The 14157-nt window shown below is 41.4% G+C and overlaps 1 protein-coding gene across 2 annotated transcripts in view; it reads left to right on the forward strand.

Moving 5' to 3' along the window:
- The window catches only part of LOC126281171 (heat shock protein Hsp-12.2), a 99423-nt gene that overhangs the window by 46611 nt on the left and 38655 nt on the right, over positions 1-14157 (forward strand). Inside the window, exon 2 of one of the 2 annotated variants that reach the window (XM_049979852.1) lies at positions 9230-9316. The exons of the other annotated variant lie outside the window; for it this stretch is intronic. Within the exon in view, the coding sequence (XP_049835809.1) occupies positions 9230-9316 (87 nt within the window). The remainder of the gene's footprint in view (positions 1-9229; positions 9317-14157) is intronic. 2 annotated transcript variants of the gene reach the window in all.

Raw genomic sequence — 14157 nt, forward strand, 5'->3', positions numbered from 1 at the left:
AAAGAATCGCTCCGGCATCTGCCTTAAGCGATTTATGGAAACTATGGAAAACGTGAAATGGATGGCCGGACGAAGATTTGAACCGTCGTCCTTCAGAGTTTCTCATGACTGCCCTACCTCGCTTGGTAATAATAATTAAATTCAAAGCTACTTTCATCGGTATGCTGTGTAGCTACCGTACAGATGTATGACAGATCAACACTGAAGGTGCACGTACCAACTGTCGAAAATGTGTTATTTAACACAACTAGTTTCGGAACTACACTATCGCATTATCTAGTTTATAGGAAGCTAATATGCCAAAAATAAGAACCAAGCAGCAGACGTGCGTTGTCAAACATAGAAAACTCTTCCTTATGCATCTCCTCTGCTATCAGTTGTGCTCTACCGAAATTACGGTTTAGTAGTATTGGTACACTACATAAATGACGTTGTAAATGATAGGATTGCCATTAGTACTGCTAGCATTAGCAGGGAAAGACACATTAATGAATGTGTAACAGAAAAACTGGGCGCCGAGGAGTTATCTTAGTTTTTCGTTTGGTTGTTAGTTTTAGACAAAAATGGAATCGCACATCATCAGTGTTAGTTCATTGCGTATTTTGTATCCTTAAAGAACATAAATTGCATTCTATAAGTAATAACCATTAGCTGATCGCTTAACTCGTGCGCTTTTATTTTATCAAAGCAATTACTTTTGCTGTAGTGCAGTTTCCGTGCACACGCGTAAAATATTATTGTTGTTATTTTCTACTCGATAGAATGTTTTTCATCAAGATCAAAGGCAATAGCTTCCTGTTATTATCGATAAATGTGAAAATTGTTTATGAATAGCAGAAACATGTTTTACGCAAGTTGGACAAAGTATTGAAGCTATATTTGATGTACTTTGGTTTGACAATGGTTCTTTCTTTCACGTTTTTGTTGAGGAAATTACGTTTTCTAGCGTTATATTGTAAATTTGTGTTTTTTCTTTACTTTTACTGCAATAAGCCTCTGTTTCACGTTACAAATCAACAGTTTTCGAATAAAACCTAAATTAAACATTGACAGTTTCAGTTTTACTATAAATACTATTTACTCTTAAGCAACAGACAGGAGTATAACTATATAGAACGAAAATGTTCCATAGGTTACCTGGCCCATTATATATGTCCTCAATCGGTTCCTAGATGGTTCACTGCTTCCGGTTTTTAGGGGACTCTAATAAGACACTGATCGTGTATGTAAAGAAAGTTATCGTTATGAGGTAACTCCCGATAGGATAGTAACACGTCCAATGCACAGGTAACGCAGGTATTAACTTAACCGAACAAAGGTACTAGGAAAACTACTGTAGTGTGTTGTTACATCGTTAATGATTAGCAATTTAGGTGACATATCCTCGCCCTCCTCATAACTGGAAACCAACTATTCTACTAATTACGGAGGAGAGATTACACATAATACCGGAACAAGAGAGTCTCTTGGCAAAATGTCTCCAGGCGGTCAACTGTAGATGATGAATGTTGCACAATTGTCCAAAAACGAAAACCTTTCGTATTGCAGGCACGATATCTGTGTAAATAATTCCAGTTCGTGCGCGGGGTTCAGAATCTAGTCTGCATAATGTTAAGGGAATCGATTCAAAACCAAGAGCTACTGAACTGTTTCATAGATTTGTGTCAGCCGATTTAAAGATTACATTTTCTTAATTTGTGAAAATTTGCGTAATGAACGAACGCAAGACAGCGCTTGTGTTTTGGTCAAAAAGGAACTTCGTCTTAGATGTTAGGCAATCGATTTCAGTCATGGAACTGAGTTTCAAGATACAGTCACGTTCAATAATACATACTAACATTTTTCTCGTAGTTGTTTTGAAGGTGCCACATTTTCAGGTATCATTTTTAACGAGTGTTGTCGCGTAATGGTAAACATATTACACTCGCATTCGTGTGGATAACGGTTCAGTCCGGCGACCTAATTTAGGTTTCCCGTGGATTCGAATAAGGCCCGCTTCCTGTAAATGGGACACGGCTTCCCTGAAACCGTCATTAATAACGTCGTCGTCGAGATTCATTGGAAGAATCCTAAGGAAATGCAGTCCGAAAACAAAGGAAGTAGGTTACAGTACACTTGTTCGCCCACTGCTTGAATACTGCTCACCGGTGTGGGATTCGTACCAGATAGGGTTGACAGAAGAGAGAGAGAAGATACAAGGAAGAGCAGCGCGCTTCGTCACAGGATCATTTAGTAATCGCGAAAGCGTTACGAAAATGATAGATAAACTCCAGTGGAAGACTCTGCAAAAGACGTGCAGTAGCTAGGTACGGGCTTATGTTGAAGTTTCGAGAACACACTTTCACCAAGGAGTCAAGCAGTATATTGCTGCCACCTACGTATATCTCGCGAAGAGACCATGAGGATAAAATCAGAGAGATTAGAGCCTCCAAAGAGACATACCGACAATCATTCTTTCCACGAACAATACGAGACTGGAATAGAAGGCAGAACCTATAGAGGTACTCAAGGTACCCTCCGCTAAACACCGTCAGGTGGCTTGCGGAGTATGGTTGTGGATGTAGATGTAGACGGGTCGGGCCGGCCGGAGTGGCCGTTCGGTTCTAGGCGCTACAGTCTGGAGCCCAGCGACCGCTACGGTCGCAGGTTCGAATCCTGCAACGGGCATGGATGTGTGTGATGTCCTTAGGTTAGTTAGGATTAATTAGTTCTAAGTTCTAGGCGACCGATGACCTCAGAAGTTAAGTCGCATAGTGCTCAGAGCCATTTGAACCATTTTTTGTAGACGGGTCGTGGAACCTGATTTTCCTTATGATTAACTGGACTTATAAAACGTACTACGGCGGAGATGAAAACCTGAAGCAGTCCCGTGTTTAGCTACGAGGCAAGTGGTGCAAGAACATGCTGCTCTCGCATTTTCGAGGCGGAATGCTGTTGTCGGCTGCAGGTCGAGCTGTAAAGCGGAGGCAGTCACGCACTAGCAGGCTGGCTACAGCCGTCCTTACGTCATCCGTAGCAGCGGTTAGCGTTCATTTCGCAAGACGAACGTAAACGTCCTCCCACACACAAGTCACCCAGTGAAAGCGCAACACGTGGAGCCGCCTCTAATCTCTGGTAGTAAGCACTGGCGCTCTTGCATATTACACAGCCGCCTTCGCTATTTGTGTTTGCGCTAACACTAAAATACCCCCAATAAATTATTTGGTGGCATTAGACGCTGTGATTGGAAAACTACTGAGAGCACAGCTCTGAAGACCGATTCTCAGGTTCAAACGCCGCGAGGTACCACTGTACATATTCGTCTGGAGAGCCGACAGCTCTCAGCTACCCCATTCTCGCCAGATTGCTCCCGTTTTATCTGCTAGGAAAGGGAGACTCTACCTTTTCCACCTACCGACCACTTTTGTATCTCTGTCAGTAGTAAAATTTTCTAACGACCTATTGGTTCCGCACTAATGATAATTTATAAAGTAGGGAAGTAACTTCACTTTATACAATTCATAAAGCAGAACTAGAGAAAATTAAAGCATATAATAATAATAATAATAATAGTAATAAAAATAATAATAGTTACATACCACATAGTTTCATGTCAAAATAGCCTAATGAAAATACCTACTTCCCACCGTGTAGGTTGGCTACCACTGTGAAGACCCGAATCCCATTCGTGCTGTCAACATTAAGGCAAAAAAAAAGTGTGTGAAATCTTATGGGACTTAACTACTAAGGTCATCAGTCTCTAAGCTTACACATTACTTAACCAAAATTATCCTAAGGACAAACACACACACCCATGCCCGAGCTAGGACTTGAACCTCCGCCGCAACCAGCCGCACAGTCCATGACTACAGCGCCCCAGACCGCTCGGCTAATCCCGCGCAGCCAACATTAAGGCCCCCAAGGCTTCGGAAAGAGCTTGGCATCACATGCTGCGGATTACAACATAACCAATCATGTATACTTGGAATCGTTAACGTGAAAGTTAGGTTACGCAGTCCTATAGCGGGCAGAGTCCTCTTAGAAATGCAGGAAAAAAAAAGGAAAAAAGAAAGAAAAAAAAAGAAATGGCTCTCAGCACTATGGGACTTAACTTCTAAGGTCATCAGTCCCCTAGAACTTAGAACTACTTAAACCTAAGGACAGCACATACATCTATGCCCGAGGCAGGATTCGAACCTGCGACCGTAGCGGTCGCGCGGCCCCAGACTGTAGCGCCTAGAACCGCTCGGCCACTCCGGCCGGCAGAAATGCTGCATCCTCGCCTTTTCCCAACCTTAGAGCGAGTTCTCCCAACCAGTTAAGGCAAACTGAAGTTTAAAGTGATATCCTAAGCAATCGCTACTTGCCGTTTTTCAGACTCTAAATATTGGCATCTTACGCACAGAGATAATTAAATAAGAATAACTGAAAGTCTACCAGAGGTAGAAACTGCAGCTTTTGTCTTTGTTACAAAGTGAGGTATGGACGCTTTTCATGAGCACACATAGTAACTGAAAAATTGCCTCAAACGCCTCAGCAGATGACCTTCATACAAGCAAAAGTGTATTTAGATATGTAAACTTATCGATGCTATATTTACTTTGACAGCTTGTAAAAATGTGTCATCTTCTGTCTTCTTTTATTCACACTTTAGCTTATTGTAAAAAACCGACATATCAGTTCCATGGCAAATGCTGGTAATTTAAAACGTAGTTTGCATATGTAATCAAGTGGGAAATTACTCGAATTATTGAAGAACGTTATGATTTACCTTCAAGACGGGCTCACAAAATTTCTGTCCTAGAACAATTAGTTTTGGCTCAAACACCATGATCAGGTTCATAAGAAACATTCATAACTACATACTGGGAGATAAAAGCAATGGCGTCAAACTAATAAAAATTGCTTCGTAAATCATAAAAATTTGCCAAACGTTGCTCTCATTCATGTTGTATTAGTAGTCAGGATTAATATTAGAATACCTCACTTCGTAATGTTAACGCTGACTGTTAATATAATACGAATCGGCACATTTCTACGACTGAAAATGTAATTTTTATTTTTGTTTAACAGTGACCAGTTCATGCATTTTATTATTTGATGCTATTGATTTCACCGCATAATATGGTGTTGGGAGTGTTTTTATGAACCTGTTAGTCAATTGACCGAAACTGGTTGTTAAATAATGAAATTTTGTTAGCCGTTCTTGACGGTAAATTATGATTTTCTTCCAATATTTAGGAGCTTTGGGGCAGCACCTAGTTAAAATATTCGAATACATTTGATTCAACGCCAGAAATGGAAAAGGATATCTTCAGGAGTGCTCCAGGTACGTGTATAGGACCGCTGTTGTACAAAAATAATTTGGCGGACGGGGTGGCAGCAGTGTGCGGTTGTTTACTGATGATGCTGTGGTGCACGGTAAGGTGCCGAAGTTCAATGACTGTAGGAAGATGTCAGATGCCTTAGACAAAATTTCTGGTTGGTGTGATATATGGCAGTTAGCTCTAAATGTGGGAAAATGTAAGTTAATGCTGATGAGTAGGAAAAACAAACTTGTAATGTGCGGGTGCCGCATTAGCAGTGTACTGCTTGACACAGTCACGTTGTTTAAATATTTAGGCATAACGTTGCAAAGCGATATGAAATGGAACGAGCATGTGAGGACTGTGGTGGGGAAGGCATATGGTCGACTTCGGTTTATTGGGAGAATTGTAGGAAAGAGTGGTTCGTCTGTAAAGGAGACCGCATATAGGACGCTGGTGCTACCTATTCTTGAGTACTGCTTCAAGTGTCTGGTATCCGTACCAGGTCAGATTAGAGAAACCGGCATTTGAAACTGACAGCAGAACGATCCTAATGTCACCAACATACATTTCGCGTAGGGACCACGAAGATACGATACGAGAAATTAGGTCTTATGCCGGGTCATATGGACAGTCGTTTTGCTCTCTCTCTCTCTCTCTCTCTCTCTCTCTCTCTCTCTCTCTCTCTCTCTCTCTCTCTCCCTGCTAGCTCAACAGGAAAGGAAATGGCTAGTAGTGGTACAGGAAATTCTCCGCCACGCGCTGTATAGTGCTTGCGGAGAATCTGTGTAGATGTGGGTGTAGCAATGTTTTGGTAACGGATACTTTGTCTTCATATAAAGGTGCACCAACACCAATAAGTAAAACCGTCAGCAACCCAAAGGTTGATTTGAACACCATAGTGTATTGCTAACCGTGCCCGTATTGGAGTCAGTGCGTTCTTGCATTCCTCCTATCTTTGAATCGAATTATCCAGGTAATTATAGGGAAGCCTACAGTCTCAAAAGGACTCCAGATAACGGTGCAGCTTTGCATTCTAACGATAACATCTCGAACGGAATCGTCTCCTCCATGCGTCCAGTTTTCGTTCAAAGGACCTGAAACATGGAATTGCAGTATACAACGAAAAATGCACATCATCCAAAGAAGAAATACATGTTCTTGCTCATCGATCATTTTATTAATTTGCTCAAGTCATGAAATTTGTAAAAACCTCAAGTACGGGTAAAATGAGATTGTCACTTTAGAAATTACTACGATAAATAAGTGTATTCCTGTGAATGAAACTGAGCAACTCAACTCATTCATCCATGTTGAAATTCGAAATATGCAATCTTCATTTTAAGTATCAATTTTTCACCCATTTGTCTGTAAAATCACCAACGTTTACAGGTATATGAAAAAGAAGTTGTTATTAATCTTTGCGATCTATGGCGCAGATGTTTTAAGTGGAAAACATGAATGTGATGTAACAGAAAAGAGAATGTCTCTGATGGCTCATTGAATACTCAGCACAAATTCGATTGACTTCTGGATGTAGTAGTTAGCACTTATATTATCTTACTACACTTCTAATGCTTTGATGCACGATGGTTTGCTGTGAACTAATGTGTTCTCAAATTTTCAGCATCTTGTATCCTATGGGCGAAACACACCGACTCTGTAATCAGAAGGCTTTTATTTGTCTTACTTTGAAACCGGAATGCTATATACCGCTAGCTTCTTACTACTGTGGATGCATATCTGAGTCCTTTTGTGTTATCTGAGCTTCTTCCTAGTATTTGTTTCAACTGATCTCCAATTTTAATATATTTCTAGGTCACGCAAGCATGTTCTGACGCGTTGTTTTTAGAATGTTCTAAGACGCTAGATTTCAAGAAGAATATGGAGGTGTGTCTGAACCATATAAGATAGAAAAAATTGCACTTCATATCTAATCACGCAACACTGAGATTTTAAATAGTTGCATTTTGAAAAGATAAGGCCGCTTTAGCTGTAAGTCCTTTATTTAAAGACGCGACTGGACTCGCGGCATTTTAATTGCATCATCAGGTGCAATAAAATCAAGTCATGTTCTGATTGAGAAAAGAAAATGGTTTTTCCGTAAAGCAGCGGACGTCAAACATAAAATAACATTTACGCTCCAGCGGTACCATGAGTAACAGTGTCTGGTGAGCTAACGGGGTCCCCATATACCGAAATAGTGATCAAAGCCCAGAGCACATATGCTCATCTAAGAAATTAGGTAAAATTTAAGTGGCTGATGGTCTCTCATTTACATGAAGTGAAACGGGGCTGACTGTCTTACCTTTTAAAAGTGTGGCAGCCCTAAGTACAAAATCTGCTGCAATTTTAAATAGTATCTGACCACAAAAGTAAGCTTCATTTCAGAAGGAAAGGGTGTAGTGTTGCTGTGATTCACGTAAGAGGTTCTGCCTCAGTAACGTATACAGATGCTTCGTGGTGGTGTGGTGGCTGTTAGTGTTTAGCGTCCCGTCGACAACGGGGTCATTAGAGACGGAGCGCAAGCTCGGGTTAGGGAAGGATTGGGAAGGAAATCGGCCGTGCCCTTTGAAAGGAACCATCCCGGCATTTGTCCGAAACGATTTAGGGAAATCACGGAAAACCTAAATCAGGATGGCGGAGACGGGATTGAACCGTCGTCCTCCCGAATGCGAGTCCAGTGTGCTAACCACTGCGCCACCTCGCTCGGTGTCAGATGCTTCGTAAGACGTTTGCTAGATTGAAGCAGTTCAGCATCGCGGACATACCTGTCTTGAAAGTAAACGTGCAAATAATTTCGTGCCTTAATGTAAAAGTGATTCCGAAAGAATCACTGTAACAAAAATAAAATACAATAAGTAGCTAAGTCTATTGGTGTACCCTTTTCAAATTATTATATGGTGCAAATAGACTAATGCAACTCTATTCTGCGCACAAGAGACGATTAAGAATGTAAGACATAATATATGCGCGCTCTAAATAGACTCACTGGCAGATGACTCATTGCAGTAGTTGAATGGATAGAAGCCCATTGGTACTGACCACTATTAAGAGCTTACCATTGGCTGCCAACCTTAGCTAGCGGACAACAACGTTTTCAACGCTTCTAATCGCTCGTTAATAAGACTATATCAAACACAAAACGGTTGAGCGATCGCTAATTCCATTGTCCGTTCTTATATCTTTGATGTAGGCATTAAACAAAGTGTAATCCTCTAGTTAGCAGTTGACTACGATCAGAAAGTAGTTGGTCGATGTCAATCCACTTCTTTCGATTCTCTGACTCACTTGAGCGATGTCGCCGAGTGCCTTTTTAGCGTGTACGTACAAAAAAACGCCTCTCCACCTGTTTCTTAATATTTGTTTTGAAGAGAGGCTGGTTGAGAAGAGGAAATTGGTGATTGAAAGCGCAAAGGAAGGGGACACGGATAACCACAAAAGGAACTTGATGCCTGGACATTTAATTATGGTAGGCTACATTTGCACTAAGATGCAAGTGGTCGATATTGTCAGCTGGGATTGTACCTAACGTAGTGTTTGGCTTGGGTTCTCTATGCGCGACACGTTTCGATATTGTATTATTGGCTTGCTTAAGAGAATATTACTTCAGTTCATTCGGTAAAAGTTTCATAGTGAATTCTAGAAGTCTCATGCCAATATCGGCTTTGGAGGTGTGAAATTTATAAACGATAGTAAAAAGGATGGTGGGGGGATGATGATCGAAACGTGTAGTGCACCGTCAACCTACTACAGCCAACTTCTTCTCTAATTGGCAAGTGCTATTCCATCTGTCAGTAGCTCACTTGGAGCTTCTCCATTCGTGTAACGGCAGCCGGTCACCAGCGGTGTGTTTCGCCCTCGCAGCATGCTGCTGCCCGGTGTTGGGGCGCCTCCACAGCACACAGTCTCTCTCTCACACACTAACCCGACTAACCTTGCAGCCAGCACTCGGAGACCAAGACTACCAGCAGCAGCACCGCCTGGGGGGAGCCACCGGCCGACTTCTTCTCCTCCTCCAACTTCAAGAGGTACGCCCGCTTCTCGCTTCACCTCTCTTACCTAACTCTCCTCTGCTTTTTCCAACTGTGGCACAGCGCGCTCTGTGATTCGGAGTACTGGTGCACACGGCCGTACTTCTGGTCACACCGCTGGCCACTAAAACTGCAGCACCTTCAAGACGGAATGCAACCTCCGCCACAGTGTGATGAAGTGTACTACATGCTTGGATATGCAAATGTTTACCATTTCTGCACAGTAGCTCAAAATAGGCAGTCAGTGTACAGTCTGTTTCAAAAATGCTTTTACAAACTTTTGCGCAAGGAACCTTCCTTGCACCAAAATAAGAAATATAGTTCATATAAACATAGGTCCGAAAATCCTTCGTTTTCGAGTTATAAATGTGCCGTTAGTTAATTGAAGCACCGTACCCAAACTGCCGTCTCTGACAGGAACGTAACGATAGGAGTACAACCAAAGGTATATGATATCACTGGTAGCATACATTTTATTTAACATGCATATAATATAGTTTTTTCAGTAAAAAAAATACTCCTTCAAAATTATCACGCATCTACACGTTTTTCAAAATTAAAAATCGTTACAAAATATCAAGGCAATGGCCTTTCCGCAGTGGATACACCTGTTCCCGTGAGATCACCGAAGTTAAGCGCTGTCGGGCGTGGTCGGCACTTGGATGGGTGACCATCCAGGCCGCCATGCTCTGTTGCCATTTTCCGGGGTGCATTCAGCCTCGTGATGCCAATTGAGGAGCTACTCCACCGAATAGTAGCGGCTACGGTAAGAATAACATCATAACGACCGGGAAAACGGTGTGCTGACCCCATGCCCCTCCTATCCGCATCCTCCTTGAGGGTAACACGGCGGTCGGATGGTCCCGATGGGCCACTTGTGGCCTGTAGACGGAGTGGTTACAAAATATCAAGCCGAGAAGTTATTAAAATCAGTGTAACAGTACAATCCGCAGATTACTGGCCAATATCCTAACACGGCATATCTTGCATATCCTGGGATAAACGTACTACAGTTTATTGAAATTAAAAACAGTTAACCTACTTATTTCCATGTGTCTCATTTTCTTTTGACCGCCCCTTATACAGATGGAAGTCTGCCAGCTTAGCTGAGTGGTAACGTGCTTGCTTCCCACGCTGAGGGCTCGGGTTCGATCACCGGCCGGACTGGAGATTTTCCCCACACGTGGACTGGGTGTTGTGTTGTCCTCCTCGTCATTTCATCATCACCTATGCGCAAGTCGCCCAATTTGGCTTCACCTGAAATAAGACTTGCTACCCCGCGGCCGAACTTCCCCGGATGGGGCCTCCCTACCATCAATGCCAAACGGTCATTTCATTTTTTTATACGTGTGGAGCGCAAAAAAGCTTGTGTTTTTATATAAAGGTTTGAATCTTGTAAAAAGTTCATAATCAATTTGATATTTTTTTGCATATTTTGGTGCGAGGATCATTGTGGGATACCGACGTTTCATTTAGCTGGGTTTCTTGCACTAAGTTACCTGATGGTCTCTGTACCTGTCACGCGAATGGGTGTGGCATTTAAACCACCATATGATGTCGAGTTGCATAAAAAGTAGGGGAAATTATATAGTTTATCCGGTGAAGGCGACTAGGGAAGTTAATGTGACTAAAACTCATCCTAATCACATCTGTTGCTACGAGGACAATCCGTGAATCACGGACTTTTGGGTAGGGATTACAGCTTATAGCAATGGCGGCCATTCTGCCATAGAGTTGTTTCCCACTCTCCGTTCCATGAGGTATATGCTCTCTCTTTGAGTTTGGGTATGTGGTGTATTCCGGTGTGACATATTAACAGTTTTAAGTTCTCTGGCTTAAATTTGATGCTGATTGTTTACAGAGTAGTCGAAAGATGTACGGAATGATAGGGTTTCACCTACCGTCGACGAGGTAACTAGGGGCGAAACGCACCCTGGGATTAGAGTAGGATGAGGAAGGAAAGAAACCGCGTACTTTCCTGAGAAATCGTCCCGGAATTTTCCTTAAGCGAGTTAGAGAAATCATGGAAAACTTAAATTGGGTGACCAGAAGTGGATCTGAACCGCCGTCCTCGCGGATGCGGATTCAATGTCTTCCCTTTTTCTAGTTTCAGCCTCAGGTTACACTGTATCAGTATAGGTTTCAACTTTTTAAAAAGCTGTCAGCAGATCATGTGTTTAAAAAGAAAGATAACAGTCGATAGTGAAATACTAGGAAACTAAATTACAGAATCTAACTTCTACAAACAAATACACTTGCTTGAATGCGTTAAATAGTAAATGTTCAAGGTACAACCGCGGAGGTCAGGAGAGGAGCACAGTGTAAACGTATCTGCGTTCTGATTCGCTGAACTTAAAGCAGCTGTTAACTATGTAGTAATCTAAAGGTGATGATTTTTACATCGAAAAATTATGTTATGACATTCACAGTTTAAAACCGGTTGTCAGTTTCACTCTTCGCAAGATAAACTCTAATAAAAAATAAATGTAACTACTGTTGATCCGCGAGTGCCTAGCTAGTCAGTAGTGTTCACATGTCCACACTAAGCGGCCAATACGAAAGCATTATTATAACAAGCTAATAGTAGGCAACTGTGAGCCTGTGAAAAAAGGGCCACCCAACAAAGGAAAAGGGCAAAAAAATAGGGAGAAGACAGTGTAACATGAGAATATACTTAAGAAAATGTCTTGTTCCGAAAATCGCTTTGCTCTTTGACAACGGATGTGGACACTTTATGAGATTGGTAAAAGTTTCTAGCTGTGAAACTGTATCAAAATGGTATAACGATAACAGTTCAAATCACTGTTAGATATAGATGTTTTTTCATCATATTTTATGTTTAGCGAATCATTATTCTCCTGCCTATTGCTACCGTTTATTTTTCATCTTAGTTTCTTAGCTACTTGCGTGTTCTATGGATCATTTTTCACGATAAATCGTAATGATGAGGAACGAGTCATTCATCGCAAGTTAAGTTGTGAATATGGCTACATGCTGTACATTTACAACTTTTTTCAATATGTAGATGTGAGTTAGTAATTCCTGCCCACCAACTTTTACACATTACAATAATAGAAATTCTGCTACGGAACAGGATTGTCAAGGAGAAATTTTTTTCAGTTCGTTTTCAAATTGTACTTCACTTTGCTGTCTGTCAGACATTTTATATCACCAGATAAATGATCAAAAATTTTTGCTGCACTATCATTATTTCGTTAACCTTGTCTACATTCTATGCTAAATATCTTCTGTATCTCCTTCAAAAGTTGTAAGTCATCCTTACTTTCGGCCAAAAGGGCTAGTTTGTCTACTAGTTTTAGCTTTATCTGTATCTTTGTATTGTTGTATCCATTCTGAATCGCTTTACACTCTCTTTTTCCTCCATCTACATACTAGAATTAAGAGGATTTTATCATTGCTACCTTGGTTTCCATCTTCTTAAAAGAAAATTGTTTTCCGTAAGTCTCTGCTTTCATTGCTCACATCCGGAACAGATAAATCTTTACATTATGACCGTTAATTTTGTTTGCGAACGCAAATTTTAGCGTGGTACACACAATTAACATTAAAGAACTTGGGCAACGCACTGCAATAAAACCAGGAGATTGTAATACGACACAAAGAAGAACGAATATTAACGATAAATTTCGTTTATCTAGAGTGGCATATTGAGATTCAGTGAGCAGAACAGGAATGACTCACGCCTGAGTTCACAGGGTCTGTCTTGGACGTTATCTAAACTGTTTGCTGGCCTTTGTTTCCCCTTCTGGATCATATGATCACGTCAGACACCTAACGGGATGTTGTGACACGGTGCCCGCTGACTTCAGCCAAGCAAAGCAAATACGCTCACCGCTTCCAACCTTAACGCTCACCACGATTACGTACAGCCTGCCGACAACGTACGTCAAGGTCTTAAGGCTGCATCCATTTGGAAAGTGGGCGTTCTTCCCAGAAAATGAAAGTGGACCGCCCGTTGCAAATTTTCGTCGCGGATCGCTAAAGTCAATTACGCATTTTTTTTTCCTCTCAAAACCTCCTACACATCCCTATAACGTCACTTGACACTTGCTGCCTACGTAGTATTCACGTAAATAATAATAAAAAGTCATGGTTCACTGGAACAAACTCATGTCGACGGCGAGATGATCTAATGTTCGGTGCTTGCTTAAATCTAAACAACTCGTTGTGGAAAAAGAAAATCACAGTATAAAATAATAATTCACTTTACTACTTTTATGTATGCACTCCAGGACTTCCCTCGGCGGAAAGACCAGCAGGAGCTTGAAGCTGGTCATCTGCAGAGCAGCGCTACTTGCGCCATACTTTCAATAAGGAAAGCAGTTCCCTTCAGACATACAATAAAAATACACGTTTCACACACTGTCATTCGAAGATATTCATAAATGCTAAATTTGGCTATTCTTAAAAAAAATATATTCTGCTCTACTCATAGGGGAAATCCTCCACTGTGTATGGCGCGTAGATAAATTCATGCAGTTTTTGGTTGAGACAACTGACATGGTCTAATCTCTCAGAGAGCCGTCTGCTATTAGTTAAAACATATTACCGTGACCCCTATAGCGTGGAGGAAATTGACGTAGCTCATCATTAAGTATGTCGTTTAACACTTTTTACTTAATTCCACATTCCGATGTGAACAGAGATGCTTCTGACACGAGCCCACAGTTTCGAATATGCTCATTCAAGCAGCATTCGCTGGAAACTGGGAAAGGAAATCATCACTCAGTGTAAATATAAGTTACCTTTATCTACGATTTTTTAATGTTGGTCAACAAGAATTGAGGTCTTGCTAGAGGTATTTGCGAACTGTGTAC

The sequence above is a fragment of the Schistocerca gregaria genome, chromosome 7 (genome assembly GCF_023897955.1).
Source record: "Schistocerca gregaria isolate iqSchGreg1 chromosome 7, iqSchGreg1.2, whole genome shotgun sequence".
Classification (NCBI taxonomy): Eukaryota; Metazoa; Arthropoda; class Insecta; order Orthoptera; family Acrididae; genus Schistocerca; species Schistocerca gregaria.